General features: G+C 42.7%; 2 protein-coding genes across 2 annotated transcripts; one reads left to right on the forward strand and one right to left on the reverse strand.

The window, feature by feature from the left end:
• Nucleotides 1-330: 330 nt before the first annotated feature.
• On the forward strand, nt 331-12,093 carry LOC106582072 (potassium/sodium hyperpolarization-activated cyclic nucleotide-gated channel 1). The gene is made up of 11 exons (XM_014164788.2): nt 331-519; nt 5,944-6,636; nt 6,883-7,069; nt 7,786-7,890; nt 8,006-8,149; nt 8,353-8,514; nt 8,600-8,693; nt 8,855-8,982; nt 9,145-9,291; nt 10,982-11,219; nt 11,523-12,093. The coding sequence occupies exons 2-11, from the start codon at nt 6,452-6,454 to the stop codon at nt 11,696-11,698; spliced, it is 1,566 nt and encodes a 521-aa protein (XP_014020263.1). The 5' UTR covers nt 331-519; nt 5,944-6,451; the 3' UTR covers nt 11,699-12,093.
• Nucleotides 11,980-15,337, reverse strand: LOC106582077 (uncharacterized). The gene is made up of 3 exons (XM_014164804.1): nt 15,270-15,337; nt 14,610-15,123; nt 11,980-12,913 (listed from the first exon to the last, which is right to left on the reverse strand). The coding sequence occupies exons 2-3, from the start codon at nt 15,054-15,056 to the stop codon at nt 12,200-12,202; spliced, it is 1,161 nt and encodes a 386-aa protein (XP_014020279.1). The 5' UTR covers nt 15,057-15,123; nt 15,270-15,337; the 3' UTR covers nt 11,980-12,199.
• Nucleotides 15,338-15,406: the final 69 nt, after the last annotated feature.

Consider the following 15,406-nt stretch of genomic DNA (forward strand, 5'->3'; position numbering starts at 1 on the left):
GTTAGCAACTCGGACGTGTCAGAATTTACTATTTCCGACTAGCGTGTGAACACGGCATGAGCTGCAGGTTGAGGACCAATTAAATCAAATTCCCTCCCTGCGTCATCATCCCCTTCATTTGAGGAAGACAACTTTGTAAATATTTTATTTATGAAAGGATTTTTGTGTAAAATAAATTGTCATGCTAAAATACCTATCACGTTACACATTTAGTAATGACAGAATACATTTGAAACTTCATGCACTGTAAAACTTGTATGACTTAATACAATTAATTTTTATATGAGCGGGAAAAAAATGTGCTTGTGTATTGATAAGCACACCAAAGACGTCATTAACGATACGTAATAAGATAAAGACGGTACTTCTAACAGCCTATTTCACACCATAGACGGGTTGGCTGATAACATCATGAAAATGATTGACGCGCATCGATGGGGCCAGAAGCTGTGCTTTGTAAATGACTCGGAACAGTCAGATAGCTAGTATCAATGACAAGAAGCTGACATATGGAGAATCGTAAGTGGCTCATTTCAGCTAGTTTTATCTTGTTCTTGATAACATGTCTTGTTTTGAGGTGTTTTGACTGATTTCATGTCAATGCTAATATGGCAACAATTCACTAGTTAGCTAACCAACAACTAACAATAGAGCCCCACAGTGGACGTGTCATAATACCCATAAAACCTAGCGGTCAAACTCAGAAATGGTTCCAGTATGAAAAAAAATGAAAATGTAAGCACTCACTACCGTAAATCGCTCTGGATAAGAGAGTCTGCTAAATTACAAATGTAAAAAAATAAATAAATTCACTATTCATTTTTCCCTAGGGGATTTTAAAACCACTTCAAACAAGGTCTGTGTTTCATGTAGGCTTTCCCTGGTGTGACATTTTGATAACTGTGTCAATCTCTCTCGGACAAGGTGACTTATCAATATACGCTGCTCTATTTACTCTGATTCAAAAAGTGCTAATTATTATCAAAGTAGACATTATGCAAGTCTACAAATCCCTGCAAGCTCCTGCACGTCATCTCTAGCTGACACCTTTACCGTCAGATAACTAGCAAGAGATACACTGAGTGTGCAAAACATTAGGAACTCTTTCTATGACGTAGACAGACCAGGTGAACGCTAGGATCCCTTATTGATGTCACTTATTAAATCCACTTCAATCACTGTAGATGAAGGTGAGGATACAGGTTAAATAAGGATTTTTAAGCCTTGAGACATGGATTGTATATGTGTGCCATTCAGATGGTGAATGGCACACATACAAAAGAAACAACATATTTAACTGTCTTTGAACGGGGTATGATACAGTAGTAGGTGCCAGGCTCACCGGTTTGTGTCAAGAACTGCAAGACTGCTGGGTTTTTCACACTCAACAGTTTCCCACGTGTATCAAGAATGGTCAACCACCAAAAGTACATCCTGCAAATTTGACACAACTGTGGGAAGCAATGGAGTCAACATGGGCCAGCATCCCTGTGGAACCCTTTCGACACCTTGTAGAGTCCATGCCCCGACGACTTGAGGCTGTTCTGAGTGCAAAAGGGGAGGTGCAACTCAATATGAGGATGGTGTTCCTAATGCTTGGCATACTCAGTAACCTAAGCATCAGAATAAGCTGCCTCAATATTTGCAGCCGTAGTTGATAATATATTGTTCTAGGAGCTGATCCATCGTCAGTATTGTGGAATAATTCAAATTTTAAGGTAAGATTATAATGGAGAAAGCTGATTCAAGAGCAGCGCTGCCTTTCTTTTGATCATATCAGTATCGACACATGCCTCAACGATGCACTTAGCAAATGTTCTCTCTGCATGGTGTTTTGGAAAACGCATGTTACATCTTTTGCTATTGTAGGAAAGATGCATGTTAAAACACTTGTAAGCCTAAGTTCCGTGACTATCGAGAAACTGGGCCCAGTATAATAGCCTACACATGGAGAGGAACCTAAAGGCACATACCGTATCAACCAATACTACTCACCCGACAGACTGGGCAGGTGTGGACCAGTGCTGCCTTGGCTGCAGTCTTCTGGTCTGTTGCTGCTCCCTTCCTAGCAGCCACTGCAAGAGCATCAGTCAACAAGTTCAAATTCAACTTGAGAGTGGAGCATGCATTATATATCAATGCTCTCTAAATTTGTTTACATCCCTAAAAGTGAGCATTTCTCCTTTACCAAGATAATCACCTGACAGGTGTGGCATATCAAGAAGCTGATTAAACAGCATGATCATTACACAGGTGCTCCTTGTGCTGGGGACAATAAAAGGCCACTTTAAAATGTGCAGTTTTGTTACACAACACAATGCCACAGATGTCTCAAGTTTTGGTGGAACGTGCAATTCACATGCTGACTGCAGAATGTCCACCAGAGCTGTTGCCAGAGAGTATAATGTTAGCTGCCTCCAACATCATTTTACAGAATTTGGCAGTACTTCCAACCGGCCTCACAACCGCAGACTACGTGTAACCATGCCAGCCCTTGATCTCCATATCCAGTTTCTTCACCTGTGGGATCATCTGACAGGGGGTAGGGGTGCTAATGAGTATTTCTGTCTGTAATAAAGCCCTTTTGTGGGGCGAAACTCATTCTGATTTCCTGGGCCTGCCTCCCCAGTGGATGGGCCTGGCTGCCAAGTGGGTGGTCTCTAAGGCCCACCGATGGCTGTACCCGTGGGCATCACAAACCCCAGGCATCTTCCTTTTCAATTGCTCCACCTCCACACTACCCCAGAAATCACTCCCTTTAACAGTGCCCTGTATCTAAGCGCAAAGAAAGATACAGGTCTTTCCCCAAGTTGCTGCGCCCTCTGATCTGAAGAAACACAAACAAACATCACAGGTCCACTTCGGGTTACCTTCACCGACACAACAGCACCCACTATCTTTTCCATCCAACCTGAAACCACCCATGAATGAGCCAGAAGACATGGTTCCACCCTCTTCATAAATCTCTGGACTAAACGCATCTTTATCATAACGATGCCCATCAATGCAAGGCTCAAAGCTCCTCACAACACCTTCTAGCCCTTCCATTTCACCTCCAGAACTCGAACTGGCGTCCGGCTCACTCTGTTTGAACTTCACACCAATCTTGCTCAACATACCCTCTCCCTTGTTATTGCTAGCTTCAACAGATTCAAACCATCCTCTGCCTTCCTCAGTCTTTTCAACCTCCTCTCTCTTTCCCTTCAATCCTCCTCCCTTAACCAATTACCCGACTCCTTCTGAAAATATTAAACTTTTCCAAGCCAAAATCTTCTTTTAGCCCCAACGAGAGACATGCTAAGCCCTGTACTCCCTCCACTCCAAACTCGAGCCATCACTAGTTCGCCTCCATGTATTGATGTTTCAGCATTGTCTCAATGAAGAGTTTGGCGTTTGACTAGCCACTTGCACTCGCAGTTACAAGCCTGTTAGAGTTAGTGGGGGCAGACAAGTAATATCCACCGTTGTAGTACGGATGAAGCCTGAGCTGGAATGTAAAGCTAACTGAAGCTGGCTAGCTTTATAAAAGCCTGAGTAGATCTAGCTTTCTTTGTATTATACCACTCTGATGTTACACTCATCACTGTTGATCCACCCACCGATGCTACACCCATTGCTGTTGATCCACCCACTTCTTTTGCAACGCCCACTTTCAGACACACTCCAAGTATGCAGTTACCCAACCCTCTTGCCTCACCTCTTCCTCTCTGCCCATACTTCAACGGTCTTTAACCTTTTCTTGCCCAGGGACCCACTCCCAGGCAAACTGGCAACCCAGGGACCCCATCATACGTTTTTAAGGTGAATGATAACGGCAAGGAGAAGTAGGCCTAATCCCGCCCAAAAAATGTATGAATAGATTTGGTAGCTAGTTTTTCATTATCTTGACCTTCCCACATTATAATTAGAAAAGGACGTGTAAACTCTATCATCGTCTATTAGATATAAAGACAACTCCAAACACATTATGAAACATTCCATAACTGCAGGTGGCAGTAAATCGCCGACCTTGGTTTTATACCTGTTCAAAGAACCCACTCTAGGTGGCAGTGTGCACCCTTTCAGTTTGTTTGCCAACTCAAAGAAGAAGCAAAATAATAAAATTGACTACTTCAAAATGGTGATGGCCTCAATTGCGCTGCCAAACATTTGTATAACTAACCCAAGATAGACCACAGCCTGTCTTTCCAATGGGAGCAAATTAAAGATGGTGTATAGAACAAGCAAGGAAGTAGGATGAGCCAAGCACTAGCTAGCAAGATCCTATTGGCAGGTTTTAGCAGTTATTTGCATATTTCCATCAGGGAATGTCTTCTCTGTGAAGTGTGCGAGTGCAATAACAACATTTTCCCTTGCACTCCCTCTAAACAATGTAATTTTTTAAAACTTTGGCAAAGGGCAAAGTCTACAAAACTTAGTCCACTGTTCGTAACAGATTCTAGTTTTGGGAACTGTATTGAGATCAAATATTTCATAGATGAGAACATTTGCAGAATGTCTCGCTCCATCTTCTCCCACTGCCGGCCACTGGCCTTCCTCTAATCACCATATTTGGTGCTGAATAGAAATGCCAACCGGATGCTTCAGATTTATACATCCAGTGAAACATCGTGCGCTGCCCTTGCTCTCACAGACGCCATAATGGGACAGATACTGATGTGATGTCTATCTAAGTCAATGGGTACAGCTGGTAAATTAGCTACCTTAGCTAGCAACAATGTCTTAGTACACAAATATGGGGCAAGCACTGTAGCTAACATTAGTTAGTTTTAGAAACTTCAGAGTGTTTTCTATCCAAATCTACTAATGATATACATATCCTACCTTCTGAGCCTGAGTAGCAGGCAGTTTATTACGGGCATGCCTTTCATCCGGACGTCAAAATACTGCCCCCTACCCTAGAGAAGGTATATAGTTTACCAAGCTACCAATTACTTCACACTGGAAGAAGTTAAGCTAGAGCTACCCTATTAAGAAACATACAGTATAGTTGACTTAACTAAAGTTGCTTTGAAAAAGTAGTTCACTTCTTTGTGAAAAATTATCATATCTGAAATGTCATGGACTACAAATTGCAAGAACAGATCACTCTGGAGTCAGATGTGTAATTTAGCTTATTAAACACAAAAACTATGTTTCAAGTAAGAATTAGGCAGGTCTGATGCCAAAAAAGAAAGGAAATCTTGCCTACTTTACCCATATTTTATGTTCTTTTAAAAAAAGTAGTAATGTATAGTTCCAATACACCACTACATGGTAAAAAAGTAATTAACTACTGAAAACACTACCAATAATTACATTTTGTTCAACTACCACCAAGCTACAGCAAAATGTAATTAAATTACTAGTTGAACTGCATGTAGTTCTTTACCCCATCACTGTATGCTATATACATTTTTATTTATAGGTGTCTAATGCCAATGTTGAGGCACACCTGTTAAAAAATGCATTCCAGGTGACTACCTCACGAAGCTGGTTGACAGAATGCCAAGAGTGTGCAAAGCTGTCATCAAGGCAAAGGATGGCTACTTTGAAGAATCTCAAATATAAAATGTACTTTAATTTGTTTAACACTTTTTTGCTTACTACATGATTCCTTATGTCACTTATGCCTGGAGCCGACACTGTGTATGGCAATAAAGTTCCCTTGTGTGTAACTCGATTCCCTCATTCACATCTTACTGGAGGAGGTGCTGGTGGGTAACAGATCAGACCAAAAGGAGAGTCGTTATTTTTCATATTCAATGGTCAACTGTTAAAATTACTAAACTTCTCATCCTGTGCCCTCCTAGTTGTCTAGTTCAGATGACAATAATTGTGATATTCAAAACCAGCTATTGTATTTAGTATTAATGTGAGAGAGAGAGAGAGAGAGAGAGAGAGAGAGAGAGAACAGACCCACAAATAATTTGAAAACAAATCCAATGTTTTTGACTCCCATAGCTATTGAGTGAAATACCACAGTGTGCAATCACAGCAGCAAGATGTGTGACCTGTTGCCAGAAGAAAAGGGCAACCACTGAAGAACAAACACCATTGTAAATACAACCAATATTTATTTATATTCCCTTTTTGTACTTGAACTATTTGTACTTCATTACAACACTGCATATAGACAATATGACATTTTAAATAATTGTATTATTTTGGAACTTTTGTAAGTGTAATGTTTACTGTAAAAAAATACATATATTTCACTTTTGTTTATCTATTTCACTTGCTTTGGCAATATAAACATATGTTTCCCATGGAGGGAGGGAGGGAGGGAGGGAGGGAGAGAGAGAGGTCTGGCATCCACTCTCCTCCCACCTCAATAAGCTCCGGCCACAGGAGCTGTGATGGAAAATTACCCTGTGACCAAAAAGACAGAGTTAGACGCGACTCTTCAGCAGCCCAGGGAAGGATGGCCAGCGCGGTCGGCTAAACAGAGGAACCGTGTGCTCCTTCTGGGATGGAGAACTCCCAAGCCCCTGTCGGCAGACGCACAGCCAGCAACTGTGGTTGGAGAGGTGTCTTTCTGCCTCAGCTGAACAGGCAATCTCTATCTGTGTACGGTAGCGAGATCGCTGTGGAGAAGGAATGTATACGCCAGCTGCAGAGTGGAGTCTGGGTCATCCACCCATTCAGCCCCATAAGGTATTCTTCTCTAACTACTGTTTGTGCTGCCTTGGCATTTTGTCTGTCCTAGAACAACAAGTTAGACCTTGGATGTCTTGGCATTTTGTTTGCCTGTCAAAGCACAACACAGCAAAGTTTGCAAAGACAGCAAAGAGCTTAGGTATATGCCAAAGAGAACACTAAAGGGTGTTTCTAACAGTGTTTCTAAGAACTGCGTGTCTGCATGTCTTTAATATGCAAACCCTTTGTTATTGTGTCTTGTAGGAGTTACTACATCATGTGTATGGTTGCCATCACATTCCTGAATTTGATTGGGATCCCCATGGAGATAGCTTTCTTAGACGGGTACAGTGGAGTGGGCTGGGAAGGTTTCAATGTCTTCTCAGACACTTTGTTTCTGATGGATGTGGCTCTGAATTTTCGAATGGGTATCATCTCTGAGGACAGTGAGGTAACGTGGCTCTGACTTTACTGTATTTTCAGACCAGTCCCAATCTGTGATAGTTTTATAATCCCCTTCCACGAGCATGCAATCCCAATTTGTCCTATGTGTATTAGGTTCAATACACAGAAGGGGCCAGATTAACTGAACCACTGTCGCATGTGCTAAGCCTGCAGCTGTTACTTGCAAGAGGGAATTTTCAAAATTTGGAAGATAAAGATTCTGAGAAGTAGATTCATTTACAGATAACTATTTATAGATTAGGTTTCCTTTTATCTTAAATTCTCTCATGAAAATAACAGGCACAAACTTTACCTAGGACCAAGATGCTTAGTAAATATGTCCTGAAGTGCACAGATGATGAAACATAATGAAACATGGCTGTTGATCATTGTTATTTGATAAAAAGGAGATGGGCAAATAAGGGGGCTGATCAAGAACTAGTTAGTGCTTTATGCTGTTTCAGTTTCAGGCCAAGTTGGTGTAAAATATTAATGTGAAAGTTTGGCCAATTGACTACCCTGTCAAGTTTATATTAATGCACTTCTCTATTAATAGCTTATGACGTACATTCTGGATGGCATCACTGTCTCGTTTCATTTTGGCCAGAATCCCAAAACATTTAGCTTCCATTGAATGGTTGAATGATTCATTTGTCTGAAGCATGCTGCCAATCATTAATATCAATCACCTGAACATCTACTGTCTGTTATTCAATTCCACAGGTGGCTATCCTGGATATCAAAAAGATCAGTGTGATTTACCTAAAGAGTTGGTTCATACCAGATGTGATTGCAGCATTCCCAATTGGCTACATATTATTAATTGCGGTAATGATAAATTACTACAACTGTTCCAGCATCACGCTGTTATACAGTAGTTCCAGTCTAATATAAGGTCATGGAATTAAAATATGTATGTGTATTTTTATTTTTATTGTGACAGGAGTTACAATCCCACAGTGACACCTCCACCTCAGGTTCCAAAGCCAGTAGAATGGTCCGGATTCTCATGTTTGTCCGAATCATCAGCCTCGTCAGGCTCCTCAGAGTCTCCAGGCTTGTCCGCTTCTTCAATGAAGTTGAGAAGGTAAGTTCTGATATGTATGCTGCACATCCCCACAAAGTCAAACCTTGTACTACAAATACATTTGGCCAAGAAGCAATACAAACATGTACAGGGGTAGTGCTTTTGATTGGCATACACATACACATCTAGATTATCTTTGCAGTCCAATCAATATTTTTGGTGGCATCATGTTTAATAATTTGCCTTTGTTTCTTTCTCGATAGGTTTCAAATGCCAACTTGGAGTATGTTCAGCTGTTCTTCCGCATACTGTCTTTGTTTATGATGATGTTCCTGCTGTGCCACTGGAACGGCTGTATCCAGTACTTTGTCCCAATGCTGGAGGAGTTCCCATCAGACTGCTGGGTCAGACGAGAGAAACTGATGGTAAGCCCCACATCTACTAAAATGTAGGTCTCAGCTGCATTTCAAGGGTTAATTCACCCTATATAAACAATGTGGTATTTTCCAGAATGCCACGGTTGGTGAGAAGTATTCCTTTGGAGTGTTTCGGGCTCTCTCTCATATGATCCAAATATCCTATGGCTCCACGGAGTCACCAACAAGTAAGGACTGTTCCTAATCTGGTGATATTCTGTTCTCACAATAGATTGTCTTTCATACGTACTCATATATTAGACTGATGCTACTCCAAGACTGGAGTGCGTGGAGTTTAATAGCCAAGTATTACACTGTATTTGTGTGTACTGGGTTTTCTGCTCCCTAGATGAGGTGGAGCTGTGGGTGGTCATGACCAGTATGCTGTCTGGGGCTCTAATGTACACTGTACTGGTGGCCAATGCTGCTGCCATAATAACCAACGTAGACCAAGCAGCAAAGGCCTACAAGAACAAGGTATTCTAAGTGTAATGGAGATTTAATGCCTAGGCTTTAGCTCATAAAGCTAACACAGATGACTCCGGTTCAAATTTGATCACATAAGCAAGGATCTCTATTGATGTCACTTTGACTGTAATGGCATGTCATTCAAAGGCCATAATGCCTGATAATTCACAGATGAATCATCTAGACGACTACATGACCTTCTTGAAGCTTCCTAATGACCTTCGGCTTCGCATCAACAAGTACTACGGAGCCCGCTATGGGGGGAGATGGTTTGATGAGAAGAACTTTCTAATTTCAGTCTCCTCAGCTTTGAGAGAGGTACTTCAGTCGGTCATATTCTATTCTATTTTATACAACTTCTCTGTATTCACTGTGTCTTTAGGTCCCACTTTACATTACGCAGACCTTATATAATAATGTACAAATGTAAAAAATATACACTGAACAAAAATATAAACGCAACACGTAAAGTGTTGGTCCCATGTTTCATGAGCTGAAATAAAAGTCTCGGAAATGTTCCATATGCACAAAAAATGTATTTCTCTCAAATTTTGTACACATATTTGTACAAAATGATTAAACAGCATGATCGTTACACATGTGTACGTTGTGCTGGGGACAATAATAGGCCACTGTAAAATGTACAGTTTTGTCGCACAACACAATGCCACAGATGTCTCAAGTTGAGGGAGTGTGCAATTGACATGCTGACTCCAGGAATGTCCACCAGAGCTGTTTCCAGATAATGTAATATTAATTTCTCTACCATAAGTCGCCTCCAACGTTGTTTTAGATAATTTGGCAGTACTTCCAACGGCCTCACAACCACAGACCACTTGTAACCACGCCAGCCCTTGATCTCCACATCCGGCTTCTTCACCTGCGGGATCGTCTGAGACCAGCCACCCAGACAGCTGATGAAACTGTGGATTTGCACAACCAAAGAATTTCTGCACAAACTGTCAGAAACCGTCTCAGGGAAGCACATCGTCCTGCTCATCGTCCTCATCAGGGTCTTGACCTAACTGCAGATCGGTGTTGTAAGGGACTTCAGTGGGCATATTCTCCCCTTCGATGGCTACAGACACGCTGGAGAAGTGTGCTCTTCATGGATTAATCCCAGTTTCAACTGTACCTGGGAAGATGTCAGACAACGTGTATGGCGTAGTGTGGGCGAGCGGTTTGCTGATGTCAACGTTGTGAATAGAGTGCCCCGTGGTGGTGGGGTTATGGTATGGGCAGGCATAAGCTACGGACAACGAACACAATTTCATTTTATCAATGGCAATTTGAATGCATCCTGAGGCCCATTGTCATGCCATTCATCCGCCACCATCACTTCATGTTTCAGCATGATAATGCACAGCCCCATATCGCAAGGATCTGTACACAATTCCTGGAAGCTAAAACATTTCCCAGTTCTTCCATGGCCTGCATACTCACCAGACGTCAACCATTGAGCATGTTTGAGATGCTCTGGATCGCCGCGTACCACAGTGTGTTCCAGTTCCCACCAATATCCAGCAACTTCACACAGCCATTGAAGAGGAGTAGGACAACATTCCACAGGCCACAATCAACAGCCTGATCAACTCTATGAGAAGGAGATGTCGTGCTGCATGAGGCAAATGGTGGTCACACCAGATACGGACTGGTTTTCTGAACCACGCCCCTACCTTTTCTTTAAGTTATCTGTGATCAACTGATGCATATCTGTATTCCCAGTCATGAGAAATCCATTGATTAGGGCCTTATTTATTTATTTCAATTGACTGATTACCTTATATGAACTGTAACTTAGTAAAATCTTGATGCATGTTGTGTTTATATTTTTGTTCGGTGAAAGTATAAGTACGTAACTACATGAAGTACATAACTACATTCTACTTACCTGTGATTTCCTTAGGTTATGACAGCTGTGTTTAATAGTGGAATCTGTCTGTCTAGTTGTGCAACTTTATTATGAAACAATCTGAAGAAAAGCTTTGTGTGTGTGTGTGTTATACAGGAGATTCTGACGGTGATGTGTTCGAGCCTGCTGAACAACGTACCCATGTTCCAGAACCGAGATGTCAACTTCCTGAACACCGTCCTCCTCCAGTTTCAGCACGAGGTCTTCCAGGAGGATGATGTCATCTTCCACCAGAACGCGCCCGGCGACCGCATGTTCTTCATCGAGCACGGCCAGGTCCTGGTGGAAGCAGACTCCTTCCCGCAGGAGCTGGCTGACGGCGACTACTTTGGAGGTCAGGCTCACATTCGAGTAGCTCATTTCAGCATCATTCATTCATTTGTTCAGACCATCATTCTATTCAGGCCATCACACAAGAGATTGGGTAATCTTGAAATTCTGATAGTCATACCTCATCCATTTCTTACATAATTGAAAAAGACCCAACCCCCAACACAAGTTATTCTTATTCTCCTGTTCTACATGGTTGTGCTGATTACATCCCTGGGACTATGCAGGATATGACAAGGAACCGTGGGCATATCTGATATGCATTTTAATAAATGTATATGGTGTTCTGTGCCTTACTGGTTTACAGAGACCTGCCTTATGACCAAAGGAAAGCGCTTGGCCACGGTGCGAGCTCTGACCACATGCCAGCTCTTCTCCCTGTCTTCAGACCGCTTCCAGAGGGTTCTACAGAGCTTCCCTGACATAAGGAGGGACATGGAAAAGTTTGCACAACAGGACAAGGAAGATGTGATACATCTCTAGTGCAGTGCGCCCATTTATGTGACCACTTATGTATAGTGTAGCTCAGACTTGGTACTGTGTAGACTGGTCTAAAATTGTATTATACTTTATGTATAAAGATTTTATGAATATTTATTTGTTCAAATTTAGCAAATCCACATATACATGTTTAGCTGTGCATCATACAATCCATAGTCTGGATTACTAATAGTTATACTCTAGATCTGGGTGGATCCAAAACGCCACACTATATTGTTGCATTAACTGAGAGTGTATTTCAGGACAGGCAATGATTAAAATAGTTGTTTTGTTTTTCTAATCGTTTATTGTGAAGAAATGTCAGTTACATAAAACAAGGTCTATTTGGTTATGAAACAGCTGAAATAAAAAGGGAAACATAGTTTCAGTTGACTGAACATCTGGAGGTTTTTTTTAAGTAGTGTATTCATTCATGTGTGCCCAGCCCCAGCAGATGCAGCAGCTGAACCTAAGCCTGCATGACTAGCCAGCCCCCCCACTCTCTTATCCAAACACACACAAGGTGCCCGAGGCCAGCCTATGTTTGTACTCGTACAGGTAGTAGGAGGCTTGGGGGAAGTTACACTTCATCTCCATCTTGCCCGGCACCACATGGACGGCCACCGCTGAGCCCAGCCCCTCCTGCAGCTTCTTCAGCATGCGAGAGGCCAGGTAGCGTCGGGCCTTCCCTGGGTCCTCCTCGATGGCGGCGTACACCTCTGGAGGGGGGTTGGGGATCTTCCACTCCAGGTCCACGATCAGCTGATGGATGTGGCTCTTGTCCAGCGAGGTGGGCGTGTCACGGTAGCAGGCCACCACATGAGGGCATGGTGCCTCAGATGACACGGACAAGAAGTGGTTGGGCTGTAGTGTGTTCTCCCGGCCCTCCCCCCCATCCTCCTCCAAGGGCCCCATGGCAGGGTGCACCATGACGGCCCAGCGCAGCCAGTCGTAGTTCTTCTCCAGGGTCTTTAGGATGCCGGCTGCCGCCTCCTCGGGAGCTGAACGGCTTTGCATGGCCTCCTGCAGCTGCTGACGCACGTCCTCCTCTGCCTGCTGTAGGAAGTAGCCCGAACAGCGACCCCCAGTTGTCTTCATCTTCCTGTAGAGGGAACCCATGCGCTCAGACCAGGTCTTCATCAGCAGGGCCTGATCTCGGCCCGTAAGGAAGGCCTGGGTGAAGAGGCACAGCAGACCCGTGCCTAGGACAAAATTCACCTGCAAGAGGAAGGAAGAGAGGCTGATATAACAAAACCCAAGTTCTATGCTATGACTATATGACTCATGTTCAGGAGATTAAATAATCGTAGTGTTGGCCCCCTTAGATAACTGGTGGTCTACTTTACTGAACAGACTGCATCTTGAAGAATCAGCATTTGGAGAGGCATAGCATAGAGCTATACACAGTAAGCTCCAAAAGTATTGGGACAGAGACACATTTGTGTTTCTCTCTACTCTAGCACTTTGGATTTGACATCATACACTGACTGAGGTTAAAGTGCAGGCTTTAATTTGAGGGTATTTTATCCATATCGGGTGAACTGTTTAGAAATTACAGCACTTTTTATACATAGTCGCTCCATTTTAGGGGACCAAAGATATTGGGACATATTCACTTGTGTATTAACTTTTCACTACTTTAAGTGTTTGATCCCATATTCAGAGACCGCAATGACCACTTCAAGCTTGTGACTCAATTTGTTGGATGCATTTGCAGTTTGATTATTTTGTTTGAGATTATTTTGTGCCCAATAGAAATTAATGGTAAATAATGTTTTGTCACTTTTATTGTAAAGAAGAATACAATGTTTCTAAACACTTATACATTAATGTGGATGCTACCATGATTACAGACCATTCTGAATTAATTTGTGAATAATGTTGAATGAGAAAGTTAGACGCACACATCATTCCTCCAAGACCTTTCACCATTACAATAAAAGGGGAGGTTACACTGGGGAGCAGGGGGGATACTATATTTTTGCGTCTAACTTTCTCACTCATCAATATTCACGGTAATGTATATGATTGAAAAAATCTGCTTCAACAGCAGGGGCTGGGACGATCCTTCAAGATCACACAGTGCCCAAAATAGCTTTTATTTAATCAGTCTCATACATTCTGCTGCAATGTTTGTGACTGATAAGTTATCCAAGGTTAACATAACAGATGTGTTTGTATTTCTCGCAAGGTGAAATAAGGTTGTCTCTCCACATACATTTTCTGCTCACTAGCAGAGGAATACATTTTTCAGTGTGACGTACCAAGTGTTGGAAAAAATAGGGGTGAACTTTGTATATGCAACTGCATTACAATTATCACTATCTATTTTGAATAAACATACAACCAGTAACCTTGACTATTTTAGTGTAAAATGTTTAGGGGTAAAATAATTTGGCTGAGTGCCAGATCTGGAAGTAGGCTACACTCTTAGAAAAAAAGGTGCCATCTAGAACCTAAAAGGGTTCTTTGGCTGTCCCCATAGGATAACTCTTTAAATAACACTTTTTGGTTCTAGGTAGAACTCTTCAGTTCCATTTTGAACCCTTTACACAGAGGGTTCTACATGGAACCCAAAATAGTCCTACCTGGAACCAAAAAGTGTTCTACCTGGAACCAAAAAGGGTTATCCTATGGGGACAGCTGAAGAACCCTTTTGGAACCCTTTTTTCTAAGAGTGTAGAAAAGCATTAGCTTCATGTCTATTTACAAACTTTTTTAGTCTGACAGTCAGATAAGACATGGTGCCCAGGCAAGCAATTTTGTTCTTTGAACTTCATGGATAATTTTGGTAAACCAAAGAATGTGATTTACACATTAATTGGTTAGAGAAATGTAGAATGTAACATGATGACCTCTGTTGCCTGTTGGGCATTGTGTGTTGATGGCTGACCACTCCCTGACCCCCACTGACCTTGACACAGAACTCCCTCATCTCCCAGCGTTTGGGCTTGCGGCTCTGGACCAGCTCTTCCAGCAGGGTCGGCTGGTCTGTCAGGACCGACACCCCCATCAGTCGGCTGTGGAGTGCCGTCAGCTGCCTCTCCAGCCGGTGCTCCTGAACATACTGGAGAAACACCTCTGTCTCCCGTTTGGTGAACTCAGACTGGGCCCTGACGACCGCGCCCAGCTGGTAATAGACCACAGCCAAGTCATCCTCCAGCCGATGGACCTCCTGGTCGGTCAGCAGGCCCGGCCCTGCAGCAGCCAGCTCCTGGTCTATGTAGTCCAGGTTCTTCCTGGCCAGGTCTGTCTCTTCAGCTGAGGCACTGCCACCCAGGTAGGTACAGATGCCCTCCACCAGGGTCCTCATGGTCTGCATGTAGCCCACCGGCTCCAGCACCTTGCCGAACATTGCCATCGCTACAACTAAATGGTTTTATTTACTAAAAATCTGTTAATTGTGAAATAGCTGGCTGATTCTGGTGCTGAGGAATCAAGAGAAATAGATCTAATTATAGGCCAATATGCCAATGTAGTCGATACAGAAGGCCAATATCTACCAACCATAATCTTCTGTAAATACTTATGCTATTCAGATTAACATATAAACTTGCTATACTCCATTACTCACCAGTCAGAATGTTTCTTCGTCAGGTCTGTGGTGACCTTCACTGTTTCCTCAGTATTTATACACTCTCCAGCATAATCAGCGATCTGATAAGGTTCCTCCACCTCCTAGCTCTATTAATCCTCCTCATGCTAAAGAGG

The sequence above is a fragment of the Salmo salar genome, chromosome 21 (assembly GCF_965601325.2).
Source record: "Salmo salar chromosome 21, fSalSal1, whole genome shotgun sequence".
Taxonomy (NCBI): Eukaryota; Metazoa; Chordata; class Actinopteri; order Salmoniformes; family Salmonidae; genus Salmo; species Salmo salar.

What these genes read in the sequence shown, in the direction of transcription:
- LOC106582072 (XM_014164788.2), top strand. Translation starts at nt 6,452, where the DNA reads ATGGAGAACTCCCAAGCCCCTGTCGGCAGACGCACAGCCAGCAACTGT. An exon ending in CACCCATTCAGCCCCATAAG is followed by an intron (nt 6,637 to 6,882) that starts GTATTCTTCTCT and finishes TGTGTCTTGTAG; the next exon opens with GAGTTACTACATCATGTGTA. An exon ending in TCTTCAATGAAGTTGAGAAG is followed by an intron (nt 8,150 to 8,352) that starts GTAAGTTCTGAT and finishes CTTTCTCGATAG; the next exon opens with GTTTCAAATGCCAACTTGGA.
- LOC106582077 (XM_014164804.1), bottom strand. Translation starts at nt 15,056, where the DNA reads ATGGCAATGTTCGGCAAGGTGCTGGAGCCGGTGGGCTACATGCAGACC. An exon ending in TGAGGGAGTTCTGTGTCAAG is followed by an intron (nt 12,914 to 14,609) that starts GTCAGTGGGGGT and finishes TTCCTCTTGCAG; the next exon opens with GTGAATTTTGTCCTAGGCAC.